Consider the following 21,039-nt stretch of genomic DNA (forward strand, 5'->3'; position numbering starts at 1 on the left):
CGGCCTGCAGATGACAGAACCCATGGAGACACATTTGGCAGTAGTTTCCACGCTGCCAGACGGTCTTTTAATGACGTTAACTATTCCACATTCTATTGGAGGGAAAGCATCAGATTTTCATTGCCTTGTGACAACTCACTGACCAGAGAACACTGAAAACTTGGGGACCGCCTTGGTTAGGGGAGGCCCTACAGTAGCACTGGGGGCTAACTGCCCTAACAACCTCATGTCCCCTGATACGTCCCTCCATGGCCCCTCAGGACCGCTCTTCTTTGTCTGCTTGGCCTTTATGACCATTCACAGATCAGACCTAGTAGCAGGCCGCGACTGTGGCCGCCCGGTTCCCCTGGCTGTCTGCGGGGGTTGGCGGGCTGTCATACTCACCTTCTGTGTCTCCCTCGCACTAGTGCTGGCCCGGGCTCCACTCCTGGATGACCGGGTGAACTCGACACAACAGGGAAGGAACTGGATGAATGCCGCCATATGTTGAGCTCACTCAGCAGGTCTGCTTGGTAGGCCTGCAACACTGTCATTGTCTGCAGTGACCCACAAGCAAGACTACTACTGCATAGGCCTTACCCACCAATGCCACGGTGGCCTTACATGGTAGCTTGGATGGCAAAGCTGGCCCCCCTAATTACCTGCCGTCGATGGAGAGAGGTAGCTGGCAAGCGCCTCCTCCACCTTCAGCATAGCTAAATAGCCATGCCATTCCCCACAATGGCCGAATAATCCAACATCGTGGGGTTATAAAGATGGCTTATGCATGGTTTTCCCCCAGAAGCCTGATATTTTGTCATGCACTTCTGGAAGACAGGGGAGTTTCTGCAGTGTGAGGGATTTACTTTCACTGGGGAGAAAAAGGCTCATCCAGCCTTAGTAATCACTTCAAGCAGCTCTTTATATGCTGCTCTCAGTTTTTAGCACATCCTTTTGGCTCCTCGGAGTCAGAGAGGAATTATTAATATAATTTTTGTGTGTTTTTAAATTTTTATTTAAAAAAAAAATTTTTTTTGGCTTTCCATAGCGGAAGGAGGAGCAAAAGGAGTTAATCTGTAAGTGGACTTTTGACGATGACCTGATGACCTGACCTACTTAAAAAACATGGCTGCCACCAGCCGATCAGATTTCAGCACCTTTTGATTTTAACTTTTGATGTGAGAAAAGTGACACATTTTTTAGTTGTTTCCTTACTTCTATTTTCAAATTAATTCCAGACGAGTTAATACAATAAGTCAAATAAACGTAATTTAATGCTTAAGATTACACGTGTTGTATTTTGCTTTGAATGCTGCTTGGGAATAGGGGCAGCTCACCTACCTTACTAGATACTTGTGTCCATGAGTACAGAGACTAAAAGCATCGGAGACTGGGACCAACATCCTTTCACCACTCAGTCTTCCAGGAGTCTATCTCAGGGAGATTGGGGCAGGTGGCGTGGGACACCCTGGACAGGGCGCACACACCCATTCACACAATACAGACAGTTTGGACATGCCAATCAGCCTACAATGCATGTCTTTGGACTGGGGGAGGAAACCGGAGTACCAGGAGGAAACCCACGGCCCTCGGGAAGAACATATAAACTCCACACACACACACACAGGGAGGACCCAGGAACTGAACCCCCGCCCTGAAGGTGTCCGTATCTTTTCATGCGGGGGTAATTTTTGTAATTTATACACAAATTTGGTATATGGTAAAATTTGTTAAATTTTTTTTTTTTTTAACTTTTCGGTCCATTTAATTGTGTGGTGTGAAAACAATCGATTTGACCCGACAAACGGTCCGACACGTGTAGCGTCCTAAAAGTCACTTCATTCATACCGACTGACAGTACAAACAGTACACAGAAACGTGCAATTACAATTCTATTTATTTACAAAACATTGTTTAGTGGTTATTTCTGGATAACAGCAGTCACTTTTTTAAAATCATATTCACAGTATAAAACAGTACAATAGTACAAAAAAAAAAATCACCTGATTCATTTGAAATGTCAACTTTACGTCATTTAACAATAAAAACAATCGCAAACGATCAAAATTCCACAGGCAAATCCCAGGACTTTATATGCACGCAGACCTGCTGAGGTGTTCCTTCATGTAGAAGTACCACTACAGATCTGCAGAGTGGAACAGGACCGGTTTTATTTGGACCGGTTCTCCCAGTGTCAGTGTTTTAGTTCCTACTGAGAGCAGCGTGTGAACCATAGACAGAAGTCCAGACAGGACTGAACCGCTATTAGACCCCTTACGCAAAGGGATTGCATTCTGCCTCAGTACGTGTTAGTAGTTAAAAGCATCAGACAAATGAATAAATGGGTCAGGGTTAGGGTTACAGCTGAGTTATTATTATTATTATTAGCTACTCTCGAGGATAATACATGCACTATGTTTACGATCCTGCGTTCACGCTAGCAACTGACGAGTTCTCGGGCTTCACTTACGTCACGTAGAAACAGTAATCGATTCGTATTGAATTACCGAATGCGTAAGAAAAATGACGAAACATCAAATTATTGCTTATTGAACGCGATCCGTCACAACGGTCTTATCGTGTTAGTAAAACTGGGATCGGAAACAACTGAGTTACATAAAAAAAAAAAATAAACAATCAAAACTTGTTAAAGAACTTGTTTTCACGAATCAGAAACCACAGACCGGGTAAAATCAAGTGCTTTCAGGTAGAATGTGATGTTTAACGTGTTTACGTGAGAGATCTCGGGCAGCTCCAAGCAGCGTTAAACGCTTTCCTACTCTACTTTCAGTCCCACTTTCTATCATGTACACGTATAAGAAAGACTTCTCCTCACTGCAGTTCGGAATATAAGATCGGTTTACGGTTTAAAAACGTTTTACGCCAGTGGATGGCAAACTAAAACCTTTTTTTGTCTGTCTGAATTCCACGGAAGGACGACGTGGCGGTGTGGAACTGAAATGATCGAAGGGGGGGAATAAACAACTGATGTGGGCTTGTTGAACTTTGCTTAATATTCCCTTATTAAATATTAAGAGTCACATATTAGCATGCAGAACTTTATGTAAATATTTACAACTGATTATTATATATTTTTTAATCATTACATCAGGTCTGAATATTTTCAGGCTAATCTACGCTAATGCGTGTAGCTGTTGTGTGCTAGTTAGTTAGCTCGCATGTAGAGATTCCGGTGTCCCAAAAACGGTTTATACCCGAGAATGAAGTGGCTGCGATTCTGTTTGTGGACTCGAACGATGATCGAGGGATTTGTGGAACTTTTTCCTTTCGCAGAATTGAACTAGAGAAAACGGCGGCAATTACGTTAGCTTCATAAGCGTTCCGAGTGATGAAGAAACGCACCATGTGTCCGCTCCTAATCTATTTCACAGCGTGTTTACATTGGCTAACTGACATCGATCGGCGCTAACTGATTCCGCTTCATCAGCTCTATATACGGAGTGTTTACTTTTGCGTACGTGACACGTGACATCACGTTACTGTCATCAACCAAACGCTCGTTCTTTTCCGAAAACGGCACGTCTCCGAGCATTTTATTCCTCTCACGCACTTCTTAAAGAACGGTTAAGGTAATAAACGCTTAACGGTTTCTTAAAGAACGACGTCATACTTTTGATCCCTTTTAGAGTTTTTAACGTTGAACGTGAGTGAAACGAGTCGGTTCCTGTTATCACTTACGTCACAGCAGCTGCGTGCACGTGAACAGGCTGTTACTATGCAAACGCTAACGTGATAAAAAGAGCGCGTTATGAGTTCTGGAAAACGAATCGACACCTGACCAATCAGAACGCGAGAAAGTCTTTAAGGTGGACCTCAGCAGTTTATTACGACGCAGAAACACTTATCACGAATAAATATTTAACGACCTCCTCACTTTAAAAAAAACAAACAGTATACGTTAATGAACATTTTTACGACGTTGTAGCGTGTTAATCGTATTTATTAAGCGCATTAATATTGTGTCAGCTCAAAAGTTGAAAAGAATTCGAAGTAAAACCGGTGCGACGTTGAGAAACGCCCACTTTATGTGTCTTTCTATTTTAAAAAAACAAACACGCATGAACGTTTTAAAGATTTCGCGATGTAGAAACGTTTTGTTTTGGCCGTGTGTTCCTCCCGTGCTACAGGACCGCTAAAGCTACACTGTCAGTCTGATGATTTCTTACATCTATACATGTGCAAAAAAACAAACAACAACAACTAATATTCAGTCATGCATTATAAAAAAAAAAGATCATACGTAGTGCTGATCGTTTCTCCCGTCAGCGTCTCTTCTCTTCGCTTCGCTTCGCTTTGCTGCGACACGCTCGCGCGAGTTTCTGCACGAAAGTGTTCGCTGATCCGTCGCGTTTACATTAAAGCGCAAATTTCTCATTAAAATATATTTTTAAAAAAACCACTGAATCATATCCCCGGGTCGACGTTCTACGCCGACGCGGCAAAGCGGACCCGGTCTCCGCGCGGAAAGCGCGAGAGTGGAAGAAGGTGAAACTTCTCCTTTAATCTCGCGCTCGTCCTGTGATTGGTCGGTCGCTTGGTTGTGGGCCAGACGTTAGAGCTGGACGGACTTGATGACCCACTCGGCTGTGGGGTTGAGCTCCAGGAGGGCCTTCATGTACGTCTCCTCATCCAGACAGCGCTCCTCTGTATACACACACACACACACACACACACACACACAATGCAGGATAAACGAGACGTTCCAGTTGAATTAATTTGTGCTCTGCTATAAACTTTGAGAAAAGTGTTGTGTCCTGAAAGAGTCAAACAAATGGAGTGTGTGTGTGTGTGTGTGTGTGTGTGTGTGTGTGTGTGTGTATTACTCACTGATGTTCCCTCCGATCTCGTATAGATACAGATCCTCTCTCTTCACAAGCACTGAGCTGAAACAGGAAACACACACACACACACACACACTTTACAGATAAAGCTCTCTGCTTCACGTTTTCTGTATTTCAGTATTCTGAGCATGTGGACTTAATATGATGGATCATGGTGCACCATGGGTGTGTGTGTGTGTGTGTGTGTGTGTGTGTGTGTGCGCGCGTGTTTGTTTATACCTCTCCTGGCTGAGGAAGCGCGTGAGGATGTCTGACGCTCGGAGCTCTTCAGTCAGCTCCATCGCCATGGAGACTTTTGAGAATTGCGGAGCCTGGACCCTGATGAAGCCGACGTCCACCTCACACACACACACACACACAAACACACACACACGCAGAGTTTATAGATGTTTTGCTCATTGTCAATAATCAGTGCATCATTGTGGAGGCTCCCTCGTTAGCATTAACGTTTCTGAATGAGACGCTGCCGAGAAAACGAGTACAGCTAAACACTCCGTCGTATTCTTAACCTGATCTCATGATAATATTGTACGTTATAGTGAGATCGGAATCATTTCAGTAGAGGCCGACATGCCTTTAACAAAGATGTAGATGTGGTGTAAGAGGAATAAAACGCTAGAAAATTACTGTAGATTATAAGCTTTCTTTTCAGAAATGATTGTTGTTATATGCACTACCCCTAAATGTCCACTAGAGGCCGCAGTACGCTACAGGATACAGGATACAGGATACACGCTGACGGGACTGACACTGCACTACAGGGTCATGAGGTAAAATAATGTCAAATTCATCAAAAGCAACATATTATCAGCATATTCAATAAAGTAATAAAAACACAATCCGCAAGAATTTTATTCCTTTTTTTATTTTTTTTTTTTACAGTTTTAAAATTATATTCTTCTTTATTTATTAGAGAGACAGGAACGTCATGCTTTCTTTTCCTTTTATATTCACGTATAATGTTGTGTAACATCCGTAAAAACCAGATAAAAGAATGAACGTGAAAAAACAACGCCTCTTACGAGAAGTTACAGCTTTTACGTCCCGGCTTGTTACAAAGCGCTGACGCTGGAGACTCCTTCCTTAAACGTTAAAAAAAGCGTCTCCTGTCTCACCTCTGTGTTCTTCTCCACTTTCTCGCTGTTCCTCTCGCGGTCGTAGGTCATTTTCTTCAACAGTTTCTTCACCGCCTTATCTCGGTTCGTCTTCCGCTCCGCGTTCTGCTTCCGCACCTGGGTCATCACGAACTTCGGGATCTGGAACGGGAAACAAAAATCTTTGCCTTAACAAGTTGTTTAAAGGGATTACACACAGACACCGGATGTCAAATTTGAAGGATCGGATACAAGTACGGAAACTCGTGCGTACAGTCCAGAGCAGGTCCTGGTATCGTACGAGCAGCCTGACGATGCTAGCCATGCCTGTTGCCATGGCGAACTCCTGCTGCTCGGTGATTTTGCTCCGGAAGCCTTTAAACATGAAGATGTTGGGCGCCATCACCATGGAAACGTTATTCAGCGTCATCTTGTTGCGCTCCTTGTGGTCGATGACTCGCTGGAGGAACTCCAACAGCGCCTAAGGGGTTACGGGTCAGAACTTCATTTTAATCCGGCTCAGCGCAGTGTGTGTGTGTGAGTGAGTGTGTGTGAGCACTGAACAGCGTAAGTGAAGTGAATTACCTTGAGCGTGTCTCTGCTGGACGCCGGCAGAAGAAGCACGAGCAGATTGAGAGCCTGCAGCTGTTGCTTCTTCGTCGGGAATTCTACAGATATACATATACACACGTGTATATATATATATATATATATATATATATATATATATATATATATATCACATTTACAGCCATGTTTCGTCAAATTTCGCGGGTCAAATGACATTTTACACATAAAATTCGGACAGAACAGTGTTCTTTTGGCTAAAAGCAGTATCGGCAGTAATGTATAACACATAAGGGCGTCGTGACTGAGCTGACAGCACTGGAGGCATGTTCAGATGTTCATTTTTCATATCACAATCACCGCCTGTACTTTCATCCCAACTTACAATGTTATCAGTCTATTGTAGCTACATGTTTACCTTTGGCCGTTCCCACTGGAGATCATTTTAACCTCACGAAATGAACCTGCGTCTCGCTCGGGATTCGCTGTCCCTTTCTAGTGCGCTAGCTTCTCAACGTAGCTAAACACAACTACGCTGGATGATTGTGCATACACGTGTGTGTGTGTGTGTGTGTGTGAATGTGAACTCACTAAGCACAGAGAAGAAAGCACTGAAGTACTCCACGGTCAGGAGAGGATGAGGAAGCTCTCTGATGAAGAGCTTGAGCACGCTCGCCGCGTCGTGCTGCTTGAGAGACTCCCAGGGAAACAAGCCGTCATAGAACTTCAGTTCCAGCTCCTGACACACAGCCTGCAAAAACACACACACACACACACACACACACACACACACACACACACACACAATTCACATTAGCATTTGTGATAAACAAATCAACCACACCCTGGTCTCTCCTTACATCGTTTGCATTTCGCAGCTCGACTTTGTTCTCACGCACAGTTCCCGAAAGTCTCCACGCTTCATCGACACGCTCGGACTGTGGCCGTTTTTCTGTTTAAAAACGATTACCATGACTTTACCATTTACATGGACTGGGAAAACGGTATAAACACACAAATAAACTAATGCTGACGCTGCTGATGTTTTACTCGAAAAAGCTCATAGAGCGAGAAGAGGTGTAACGTTCTAGCTCACTTACGTTCTTTACAGCTCACGGTCAAAATAAATGTGCATTCGCTGTTCACATTTACATTAATCCATATTCACTAATATAACTTCAAAATTATTCATATTCACTTTAGATTCATTATTATTTACATTAATATAATAATTAAAATAATTCTTACACTCTTTATTGTTCCACTCACAATAATCCACATTCACTTATACTCTATTGTTCACACTCACAATAATCCACATTCACTTATACTCTATTGTTCACACTCACAATAATCCACATTCACTTAGACCTTTTACTGTTCACACTCACAATAATCCACATTCACTTATACTCTATTGTTCACACTCACAATAATCCACATTCACTTAGACCTTTTACTGTTCACACTCACAATAATCCACATTCACTTATACTCTATTGTTCACACTTACAATAATCCACATTCACTTATACTCTATTGTTCACACTCACAATAATCCACATTCACTTATACTCTATTGTTCACACTCACAATAATCCACATTCACTTAGACCTTTTACTGTTCACACTCACAATAATCCACATTCACTTATACTCTATTGTTCACACTCACAATAATCCATATTCACTTATACTCTATTGTTCACACTCACAATAATCCACATTCACTTATACTCTATTGTTCACACTCACAATAATCCACGTTCACTTATACTCTATTGTTCACACTCACAATAATCCATATTCACTTATACTCTATTGTTCACACTCACAATAATCCACATTCACTTATACTCTATTGTTCACACTCACAATAATCCACGTTCACTTATACTCTATTGTTCACACTTACAATAATCCACATTCACTTATACTCTATTGTTCACACTCACAATAATCCACGTTCACTTATACTCTATTGTTCACACTCACAATAATCCACGTTCACTTATACTCTATTGTTCACACTCACAATAATCCACATTCACTTAGACCTTTTACTGTTCACACTCACAATAATCCACATTCACTTATACTCTATTGTTCACACTCACAATAATCCACGTTCAATTATACTCTATTGTTCACACTCACAATAATACACGTTCACTTATACTCTGTTGTTCACACTCACAATAATCCACATTCATGGATACCCTTTTCTCTTTACACCGAAAATAATCCACGTTCACTTAGACCTGTTACTGTTTACACTCAAAATAATCCACATTCACTTATGCTCTTATCTATCTATCTACTGAATAAGAAAGTATTAAATATCACTCCTTATTTCTCTCTCACCTTCACTCTGGTGGCTGCTCCAGGGACCCGCAGAATCCCCTCAGTGTCCAGCCCCTCTTCTTCTATGTGGGAAATTATCTACAACAAAAAAATAATAATCATCATTTTATTTCCCTAATTAAAAACGATTGCAAGAATAAAGCACGTCTTTGTGTTCTGCCAATAACTAGTAATAAAGTATATTATAATATTCAACACACACGTTTGATAATCTAATACTCCAGAGGAGCTCATGATGCACTAGTGACATTTTTGTAAACACCGTATGTTAGATCATCGTCATGGTACGGAAATGAACTTAAATTCGATATGTGCATTAAGATGACCATGTGAGTGCTTTTGGGACTGTTAATCGTTTTTTATGTTCGTACCCGCTGCATTATGATTGGCACGCGGGTACCAGGCATCATCTTCTGGTCCTGCTCTAACAGCGTTGTCAGAGGAACCCCGAACAATCCCGACTCTGCAAAAACACAGCCATAAAGATTACAGGAGAAAACGTTTAATAAGCCCAATAAAACCAATAACACCAATAAACTTCTATTATAAACTGAACAGTCTCACACACGCACTAAAGCTTTTCTACACAGGACTGACCTTTGACCTTTATCTTGAGAGGTTTGTGGGTCTTGAGGTCGATGCCAGCCGTGTCGAACAAAGCGCTCACCTCGATCAGGACGAGCCGGTGGACTTTCTTCATGTCGGCCGGGGAGAGATTGCCTACTTTAGTCATTCCTGTCTTATCTCTCACTACCCTGAAATCCTACGAGGGGGGGAGAGAGAGAGAGAGAGAGAGAGAGAGAGAGAGAGAGAGAGAGAATAATAAATAGTGTTCAGAGGACAGAGGTTTATTGCTTTATTCGGTGCAGTTGCGCAGGTGCCAGCAGAAATCATTCTAAACCACATTAAGTGTTCTCCTCTCTGAAATGTTCAGGATGCTGATCGTCATGTGAATGTTTTATAATCTCTCTCAGACACTGAATTCCACGTCTATTATCGTCGCTTCTCTAAAGCGCACACACACACACACACACACACACACACACACACACACTGAAACCCAGCAGCTGTTGCTCCTGTGTTTCACCAACACACTCATAAAGTGTTTATTTAATAACCTCATTCTGCAAGGGCAAAGGTCTCCACAGAAAAACACACACATTCCTTTATCATGTAATGACCAATCAGAATGAGCCGCTGTGTGACCGCACACTCTGGAAACTTTGCTCTCACAAACACACGCGCACACACGATAAATCTGTGCAGGTGTTAATGTTTGACACTCCTCACTCACGGGTAGCCTGTCGTCAGCCTCGTCAACAGGCGGCGTGACCTTTGATCCCTCCTTGTAGGTCAGCGCCTGCTCCGAGAACGACACCTCTTGGTTGATGTCCGTCTCGGTGTCGGCCACGCCCTCGCCATTTCCTACGGCCACGCCCAAACCTGTGAGAAGATCAGAAAAACAGACGATCCGAATCGCAATCCTAATCCTGTTTAGACAAGCTACGTTTGATCATAACAGGGCTAGCATCGCTAGCAAAGCTTTAAGCTAGCAAGGTTCACTAGTGTTAACCATGTCAATTAGCAAAGCGCTAGCATCCCTATTTTAAAAAAAAATAGATAGCATGTCATTATTTAAACTGTATTAGAAAAAAAATAACAAGGGAGAGAAAGGAATGAGAGAAAACAATAAAAGGAGAAAGAAATAAAACGGGGAAAGAAAGTGTCAGAGAAAAAAGGTAGGAAAGAAAATAAGAAAGATAAGAGAGGGAGAAAAGGGGTGAGAAGGAATGAGAGGGAAGAAGAGGGTGAGAGAAGGTGATAAAGAGAGATAGAGATAGAGGGAAAAGATGTGTGTTAGTGTGAAAAAGTAGCTCCCTAATGTTTAAACAAATTAGCTCATTTGTAATTGGTCGAACTGTGTCAGCAATGTAGCGCTAATAAAAGAGGAAAGAGGGGAGAGCGACTGAGGAAGGGAAAGACGGAGAGAAAGTATAAAAATAGTTTTCGTCTATCAAAATCATCTAGCGGGTTGTTTCTGGCCTGGAAACATGAGAATTAATGGAACTTTCTTACTTTATTTCGCTAGCTAGCAAGCTAGTTAGATCATTAGCACGCTAATATTTCAAATATATATATATATATATATATATATAACATTTGCTAGGTGAATTTTGAGTTACTTTATTTCGCTAGCTAGCAAGCTAGTTAGATCATTAGCACGCTAATATTTCAAATATATATATATATATATATATATAACATTTGCTAGGTGAATTTTGAGTTACTTTATTTCGCCAGCTAGTAAGCTGTTCAGCTAATCAGTAAACTAAGAGTTCCGAGACATAATATTTGCGTTTTAACGGAGCTTTGCTAATTTAGCTAATTTGCACACTACTATTTCAAAGATATACCACATGCTGCAGTTTTATCGATGGTTGTTGTTTTATTTCGATAGCTACTAAGCTGGTTAGCTAATTAGCATGCTAATGTGTCAAACATAATAATATTTCCTTTGAAACTACTGTAGCTAGTAAGCTACCTTGCTATTTAATATGCTATGTAACATTTTCTACGTGCGTTTTGAGGATCTTTGTTCATTTAATTTGCTAGCTACTTAGCTAATTAATATGACCGGTGTTATAACGTGGTATGACTAAATTATCAAGTTAAATTTTCCTTTAATATCTGTCGTGAGGTGATTTTTATATCATTTCAGCTGATTGTAGATTATTAGCCAACCTCTGTTGTTTATCTGGTGCATTTCTGTTTTCCCTGTATCACGCAATGTGTGCGTGCGTGCGTGTGTGTGTGTGTGTGCGGTGTGTGTGGGGGTGTGTGTGTGCGGTGTGTAAAAACGTCACTATTAACTATTGAGACTCACGAACGTACCAGATGTCGTTTCTTCTTCCTTTTTTGTGTTTTCACTTCCTCCACTGGACTTGGACTCGTCATCCTAAAAAAATCGATTAAGAAAAAGGACAAACCGAAATGACAAAAAGTTCAGAGATATTTAATTCAACGTTCGAAAATGCGACTTTTACTCTAAAAATGACTTACTCTGCCATTTATCACTGTCTCTTCTGCCTTTTTTTTTAGTTTCTAATGTGTCTTTATATCTGTTGCAGCCTGTAATTATCTTATGTATTATCCACCAACATCTCAGGATGATGACCTTTGACCTGCTGTACTCTGACCTTGGTGTCCAGGGGTTTGAAGATGTCCCTGACGTCGGGGACGCTGTGGGGTTTGTTGCGTTTGCGGAGCGTCTCCAGGCGCTTGTGCACGGCAGCGGCTTGCGTGCGCGTCAGGGTGGACAGCAGGACCTTGCCGTCGTCGTCGTCCGACGCCGACTCGTCGAACAGCGTCGCGAGACCCGCCTCCGTCAGCCACGCCTCTTCCTGTTCGCCCTCTAACAGAACAGGAAACAAAGGGTGCGTCTCAATCAGATCCCTCGATGGTGAATCAGTATATGGGGTACAGGTAAGAACCCCGGCTCACTACGCACTAGGACACTCGATGTCCGGCGACACGACTACGTTCTCAGGCAGGACGATAAACATCATCAAACACTTACAAGTCGGATTAAAGAAGGATTTAAAGAGGATATCGTCGAGGGTTTTTTCATTAACAAAAACCAGAATAAACAATGGTAGTGAGTTTGTTTTCCTAAGATGGAGTTATTTATTATTAATGACTGACATTCCTCCTGGAAATGTATGTGTGTGTGTGTGTGTGTGTGTGTGTGTGTGTGTGTGTGTGTGTGCGCGTGAACACAAATCTGTATAAAGCTTTGGGATTAAACCCCTTCATCTTGTTAAAGCATTACAAAGAAAAGCAGGACAGTGAGGAGTGTATAGTGTTAAGTGTTCGTGTTATACCCCGCAGCGTATATTCTCACGTAAAATAAAACTATTTCCATTGTTGCTGTACTTCACCTACTCCACCACTAGAGCGCTAATCTCGACTAATCCCGACTAATGCACCTTCAACGACGTTGCGTCAGTGTGAACTGGATTAGAAAGAAAGTTCAATCGATGGCACCTCAGCGACGATTTTACACACAACGCTTTTTTTTTTTTTTTACATTTAATCACAGCAAGGGTGTTAAAATGGAGAATATAACGGGATCCGTCTCCCTTTTCCTGCTGTAAGGAAGTCACAGCTTCCACTTCCTGTCGAGATGCACAATGCGTGCTTATTTCGCATTTCCCGTCCTGTGAGGCTCGTGTACGGCCATTTCCTCTTCTTTATGACTATTATTATAACTCTGTACAAAAACAATTCCACATTAACAGTAGGTCGTTATACTTACTGTAAATGTAAACACACACACACACACACACACACACACACACACACACACAGAGAGGAAGCACAGGATGTTACCAAGTCGATTATTTTATAAGTGTTTTATTCCTCTTACTCCACAGCGATTCACCAACGATTATGAAAAACAATTTTTTTAAAAATGTATTACATAATGGAGTCGTACTTTTTATCCATTTATAGTTACATATAATGTTATGAGACGTCTTTCACTCCAGACGTCTAGCGATCAGGTCACCATTGAGCTCTTTTATATATTTGAAAAGTCTGTAAGTAAAACACGTAAAAATGTGCCTTAGGCGGATATTCTAAATCTTCTTTTTTTTCCAGCAGGGACGCTTAAATGAAAAAAAAGAAGATTGAAAAAAGAAACGGTGGTTTCCACTACAAATACCATTACAAACCATCAACTGTTAACCATTAAAACCATTAGCAAATGGTTCTCATGACATAGTAGGACATAGGCCCTTTACGGTATCCACTAGACACGACATAACACGTCACCAATAGGAAGCAACAAATTACCAGTAGAGAACCACAGGGACCATTACAGTTTCCATTAAAACCATTAGCAAATGGTTCCCATTTCATAGTAGGACGTATTGAGGACATTGGTCCTTAATGGTATCCATTAGACATAACGTGCCACCAATAGAAGGCAAGAAATTACCGGTAGAGCCCTACAGGGACCGTTACAGTTTCCATTAAAACCAATACACTTCCCATTATAACCATTAATACCATTACAGGTTTCTGAGGGTTTTTTAAGCAGGGATCTTATACATTGAGATGTTGATTTTTGGTGAAATCCGAATGCACTCTCACCGTCGGCTACTTTGAGCTGCACCTCGTCCTGAGGCTCGGCGTCTCCGCCTCCGCTGTGCTGGATGATCTCCATCTCCTTCCAGTAGTCGTCCATGGCCAACTCGTCCAGCGAGTCCTGAGAGGCGCAGCGCTGGTACGGCGGTTTGGGGCCCGCGGTCACCGCTCGCGTCCGCTGCACATTACACTGAGCCGGCTTTCGACTGCGGGACGGAGGGAGACGGGAGGATGGTGAGGACAGGGACACGGCAGTAAAGCTGTCACGAATATGTTTAAATGAAGAGTGAGAATGAAAGAGAAGGAGTAGTGAAGTCATGACCCAGTCGGGTCAAAAGGCGTGTCCGAAACAGAGATAAAAACAAAAACAAAAACAAAAGGCAGGAAAGAATCACGACGTGTCTGAAATGAGTTTGAGTTTAGGAGCGTCACCACGTTCTGCTCACAATAACGAAGTGGTGTTTGTATTGATTAATCAGCGTTTTGACTAAGAAGTTATTATTATTATTATTATTATTATTATTATTAAATTTGATTAATAACAACAACCCATGTGAGTCACTTCCATGTGACGTAAAAGCTTCAGCTTCTTTTGTTTCCTCTGCATTGTTCTGACTCTTTAATCCTGCAGTCGTAGAGCTAGGAAGTGTGTGTGTGTGTGCGTGTGTGTGTGTGTGTGTGTGTGTGTGTGTGTTCAGGTGTACACACACACACAGGAAGAGAGCAGTGAGGGTTATTGTGAGGTCTCTCTGTGTAAAATGAGTCTGTGTTGTCCTCACGGCAGACCTGCAGGGTATCAATAACACACACGACATTTCTGACAACACACACACACACACACACACACACACACACACACATTCACATTCACATTCACCAGGAGAGTGAGAATGGAATGTTCGCTCTCGTTCCTCTAACCAGTCTCCTGCTGTCTGTGCTGATCTTAGAGCAAAATACCAACCACAGTGTGTGTTTGTGTGTGTGTGTGTGTGTGTGTGTGTGCGCAATACAATGCAATATTCAAAACCCTGGTGTTACATTTGGAAATGGCAACAGTATCATCAGGATCTCTGTGTGCAACTTGTTTAGAGGCCACCTACACAGGCAGCAATGTTTACACTGTAAACTGATCACCGTTTATTCCCAACAATCAATCGCTGATCACTGTTTATTCCAAACAACCAATCGCTGATCACCGTTTATTCCCAACAACCAATCGCTGATCACCGTTTATTCCCAACAACCAATCGCTGATCACCGTTTATTTCCAACAACCAATCACTGATCACTGTTTATTCCCAACGACCAATCGCTGATCACTGTTTATTCCAAACGACCAATCGCTGATCACTGTTTATTCCCAACGACCAATCGCTGATCACCGTTTATTCCCAACGACCAATCGCTGATCACCGTTTATTCCCAACGACCAATCGCTGATCACCGTTTATTCCCAACGACCAATCGCTGATCACCGTTTATTCCCAACGACCAATCGCTGATCACCGTTTATTCCCAACGACCAATCGCTGATCACCGTTTATTCCCAACGACCAATCGCTGATCACCGTTTATTCCCAACGACCAATCGCTGATCACCGTTTATTCCCAACGACCAATCGCTGATCACCGTTTATTCCCAACGACCAATCGCTGATCACCGTTTATTCCCAACAACCAATCGCTGATCACCGTTTATTCCCAACAACCAATCACTGATCACCGTTTATTCCAAACAACCAATCACTGATCACCGTTTATTCCAAACAACCAATCACTGATCACCGTTTATTCCAAACAACCAATCACTGATCACCGTTTATTCCCAACAACCAATCACTGATCACCGTTTATTCCCAACAACCAATCGCTGATCACCGTTTATTCCAAACAACCAATCGCTGATCACCGTTTATTCCAAACAACCAATCGCTGATCACCGTTTATTCCCAACGACCAATCGCTGATCACCGTTTATTCCCAACGACCAATCGCTGATCACCGTTTATTCCCAACGACCAATCGCTGATCACCGTTTATTCCCAACAACCAATCGCTGATCACCGTTTATTCCCAACAACCAATCACTGATCACTGTTTATTCCCAACAACCAATCACTGATCACCCAATTATTTTTCCTAGATTATAAATATGTAAATATGTAAATAAGGACTGTTTGTCTCTTTGGGACTCGGCCCTTCTGTCTGTGTCCATGGATTACGTCTGTCATGAATGTCTGTCTGAGACACTGAACAACTCCACAAAGCCGACAGAGGGGATGATTTATACACGCGCGTTTACCGCACCGCGCCAAACCGCTGCTTATGTGCTTCCCTAAACTTGTAAAAACGTAAAACCTCAGACACGAAGCGTATCCCGCCCGAGCTTTTACACACCGAGCCTCACAACAACAGCAGCAGAACACGAGCATGAGGCGGGAGTAGTTTAACAGTGTCTCGGAGCATCTATCGACCGCTCCCGTGCGTGTGTGTGTGTGTGTGTGTGGACGTGAGTGTTACATGTCTGGGGACGCTCAGCGCCGAGTACGCGTCTGTTTACATCGGAAAGAATTTCCTCGTCACGGTTAGCCGCGCTCCATCCAAAACAATCCGCTGTACAGCTAAACAAGCCCGCGGGTCTGATGCGTGCGCTGACGCTCCGGCAAATCCGTCCAAAATAACTGTCTTCACCCTGTGCTCTGAATGTGGAAGATTTTTACTTCGGGAGATTTTATTGCAAAAGTTTTGGCACCCAGAGCGCCTCGCCTCCTCTCGGGCGAAACGCTTCAGCTGGAGAGGATAGTGAGGCGTGCTGGTTATCGCGCTGTTTCTAGTACTTGTGTGAGCAGAGAATAATGCAGTCGTGTTTCACGTCATCATCGCACCGATCGCGTCACCTTTCATAAAGCCAACATTTATAATTAACCACGTCCAACCTGATACCGAGATTGGTACCGGTTAGTAAAGATATCATTATTAATCGTCCCGGCGGCAAGCGATACAGATCGAATTCCAGTACGGTATTATCCTATAGCGCATCCCAGAGTGCTTTATGCCTCTTACACCACCATGATCTGTCAATTACTGCTCATTAAAAATGAAACACATCGTCCTTTTTATCCGCTTTACAGTTATAGCAGCGATAAACAGTCGTTCCGTCTCTTTATTTCTCCGTCCTGAAGTTAATACCGAAAAACAAAACAAAACACAACGCACTGTCTGAAATCTTAGCTACGCCGTCACCTCTGGCACTGGAGACTCCTTCCATACATGTTACATAAACATCTCCTGACAGGAAACATTCAAAAAAATATGTTTGTAATCCGTTTATTTGTCCAGCGTCCGCCTGTGGACGGGCTGTTACTATAGAAACGATAACGTACAGTATCAGACCAGGACAGAGCTGCTGTTAGAGAAAATTAAATCAAGACCTTCTGACCAATCAGAGTCCAGAATTTCACAGCGCTGTAGTGTAACTGTAGTGTTATTATTACACCGTTATTTATGATTTAATCGGTAGTTATTAGCACGGTAAGACTGAATATAAAAGATTTCATCCACACACACACACACACACACACACACACACACACACACACACAGAGAGACTGTTTCAGTATAGACTAAATGGCAGGAACAGCGTGTGTGCTAAATGAAGCGTGTTCTCGTTAATTCTGTATTATAGCGCTCCCAGCTGAGACCAAACCCTCGGGAGCAGGACGAAAGTCAAGTAGAGGCACAGAGCGACTGTTTAGTTCCTTTTACACCTTTTTAAAAATGATTTAACTGTAATATTTGACGTCCAAAATGGTTATTAATACAATCTGAAACTGGTCTCTCCGTGGGTTTGTCTGTATGTCTGTGTGGTATATTTGTCTGTATCTCTGTCTGGGACTGCGCTAGCACCTGCTTCAGCTCGTCAGCTCATGACCTGGGAGATCTCCAAACAGTGTCTGAACAAACAGGACCTCAGCTGGGCTTCCCTCTAAACCGGCCCCCGGACGACGTCATGCTCCGCCCGGCGGCGTACGGTACATCAGGTCGCTCGGGCAGCTGCTGCTCCAGGAGGAAGACGCACAATAACAAGAGCATCCGATTTCAAAAGGCCTCAGGCAATCCGCGCTAGTGTTTCGCCCCCGCTCTCCGAGAGGAGAAAGGCCGCATTGTGTCCCGTCACTGATGAAAAACAACCGTGCGTGTATAAATAACTCCGGCACTGTGGCGTGCAACTCGTCAACATATTAGCACTCATACCGACCTCACGGGCCTTAAATCGTGACAGCGTCACCGGCGGTTATTCCTCCTTCGTGTCTCGTTGGGATTCTTTAAGGCTTCAGAGTCATGACGGACCTCCATCAGAAGACATTTCAACATCTCTATGATTAAAGAAATTAATTCATTAAAACTCCAACCCTTGCACGATGTATTACTACCATCTGTGTCCTGATTGGTCAGAAAGGTCTTGATTTCATTTTCTAGAACAGCAGCTCTGACAGTAGCGCCGGTTTATATTATATTCACGCGCTCGTTCCGATACGTTCTCGTTTCTATAGTAACAGCTCGTTCACAGCGGACGATCCGCATAGTCTAAAACCAATCGCAAACAGAATTACGTGTTATTTTAACGTATTAAAGCACAGTATGACCGGAATGTATAATAATGAAACGTATAATCGCTGATATGGGGAGGTTTTTGGAAGGAGTCTCCAGTGTCAGCTCTTTGTAACAGTCAGAGGTAAAGCTGTAACAGTTGCTGGGGAATATAACACACTGCTTTATTTTATTTATTTATTTATTTATTTATTTATTGTTCTTATTCACGTCGAGAGAGAGAGAGAGAGAGAGAGACGAATGAGGGAGTGAGGGAGTGAGAACAGGAACTAACATGTCCTGGTTAGTGCCTGTATTTCCGAGCGTGTACTCTAGGTGTACAGTCACTGACTCAGCCCAAGTTTTAAACCCTTACAGCACTTTAAAACACTTTGTAGGTGTTCTACATTTTTCTGCAAGCAGTGACACCGAGATGTGGTTTACACCACGACAACAACGACAACAACAACAACAACAACAGCTGTACCTCAAAACCCTTGTTTCATCATCATCATCATACACATGTACACACACACACACAAGGTCACTAAAGTGTACTTTCGCTCGGTACGCTTATGTTTTATACATTTTAATATGTATTAATATGTAATTACAATTGAGAGTAACACTTTACCAGGGTCCCGGGGTCAACACTGCAAAAACTTGGATTATCCTCTGAACTCTGGACACATTGTGAGTATTGTGACCTTTAAAAGGTGCATATATATATATATATATATATATATATATATATATATATATATATATATATATATGTATATATGTGTGTGTGTGTGTGTGTGTGTGTATGTATGCACCTTTAAAGGTACAAGGACAATGAGTGGTACAGTTATAGCTACTCAAAATCAAATGGTCAGGGCTTGCACCACTATTCATTGTCCTTAATTAGTTCATTTCTAAATTAGCCCTGACTCCGCCCACACCCAGAACTCTGTCCCGTTTACAGGAAGAGCTGCAGATGAGTCGGACTTTGTCCTTTAGTCCTGTCCTCCCATAAATAAGGTTAATTCCAGAGGAGCTCACCTCGGTCCCGGAGCTTCAGGCTCGTCCCCGGGGCTCGCAGCAGCCGCACACACCGGAGCGAACGCCTCGCTGTTGCTGATGTAGCCGGTCAGAACGACTCCCCGAGCGTCCTGGTTCCGATTCATGTCGCGCCCCGCATTATTTACGCGTACAGTAAAAGAAAACAAGCCGCAGAGCCCGAGAAGACACTCTTCCCTAACGACTGGACTCTTCCCTAACAACCGAGGAGAGAAGCCCCGCCCCCTCTGAGCAGGCAGGAACAAAGTCTGATCTCCGTCCGTCAGCTTGGGCGTTACGATTCACTTCAGTGAGCCGACCTGTTTGAACTACCCGTTTAAGTGAGTCGAGTTTCCCAAGCTTCGATTCCGAGCTGCGGAAAAACTACATTTAACGACCGTGTCCAGCTTTAATTTCTTAATAATAATAATAATAATAATAATAATAATAATAATAATAATAATAATCACATCATAGTATTTTGTTTGCGTCGTTGGACCATTTTTAATGTCAATTAGACCAGTTAAATTACCTTCAGTTCAATCCACTGGTTCACATTTTCCAATCAGTTTTTCTATGTTTGTGAGTAAACTTATGGTGAACACTGATGCACAAATCCAGCCACCTTCATCAAACAGCACAACCGGTTTTACAACTTCAGTAATTAAAGAAGAGCTCATTTTGTTCACCAATAGTTTGGTCGTGTTGATTTGTACACCCAGTGTACACAGAACACGGGTTCTCAAGCTGTTCCCAGACACACACACACACACACACACACACACACACACACACCCCAGTCAACCATAACATTAGAACCACTGAGAGGTGAAGTGAATAACATTGATTATCTCATGTCAGGATATTAGGCAGCAAGTGAACAGTCGGTTCTAGAAGGATCTGAGCGGCTTTGACAAGGTCCAAACTGTGATGGCTGGACGACTGGGTCAGAGCGTCGTCAAAACAGAAGGTCTTGTAGGGTGTTCCTGGTATGCAGTGGTTAGTACCTACCAAAAGTTGTCCAATGAAGGACAACCAGTGAAGCAACGACAGGGCTTACTGATGCACTTGGGGAGCAAAGGCTAGCACGTCTGATCTGATCCCACAGATCTACAGCAACTGTAGCACAAAGCGCTGAAAAAGTTCATGCTGGTTCTGATAGAAAGGAGTCAGAGCACACAGAGCATCACAGCTTGCTGCGTACGGGTTCTGTGTAGCTGCAGACCGGTCAGAGTGTCCATGCTGACCCCCTGTACACCTCCGAAACACCTACACTGGGCATCAGAACTGGACCATGGAGCGATGGAAGAAGGTGTCCTGGTCTGATTAATCAGGTTTTCTTTTACATGATGTGGAGGGTGTGTGTGTGGGTGTGTGTGTGTGTGTGTGTGTGT

The 21,039-nt window shown here is 42.8% G+C and overlaps 1 protein-coding gene across 1 annotated transcript; it reads right to left on the reverse strand.

The window, feature by feature from the left end:
• Positions 1 to 1,858: 1,858 nt before the first annotated feature.
• Positions 1,859 to 19,957, reverse strand: arhgap18 (Rho GTPase activating protein 18). The gene is made up of 15 exons (XM_053641968.1): positions 19,649 to 19,957; positions 14,021 to 14,220; positions 12,064 to 12,278; positions 11,759 to 11,822; positions 10,161 to 10,309; positions 9,464 to 9,629; positions 9,238 to 9,329; positions 8,867 to 8,944; positions 7,094 to 7,253; positions 6,521 to 6,603; positions 6,210 to 6,416; positions 5,957 to 6,097; positions 5,061 to 5,179; positions 4,828 to 4,883; positions 1,859 to 4,644 (listed from the first exon to the last, which is right to left on the reverse strand). Exons 1-15 carry the CDS (start codon positions 19,771 to 19,773, stop codon positions 4,553 to 4,555), a joined length of 1,947 nt encoding a protein of 648 aa, XP_053497943.1. The 5' UTR covers positions 19,774 to 19,957; the 3' UTR covers positions 1,859 to 4,552.
• Positions 19,958 to 21,039: the final 1,082 nt, after the last annotated feature.

Source organism: Ictalurus furcatus, chromosome 2 (assembly GCF_023375685.1).
Source record: "Ictalurus furcatus strain D&B chromosome 2, Billie_1.0, whole genome shotgun sequence".
Classification (NCBI taxonomy): Eukaryota; Metazoa; Chordata; class Actinopteri; order Siluriformes; family Ictaluridae; genus Ictalurus; species Ictalurus furcatus.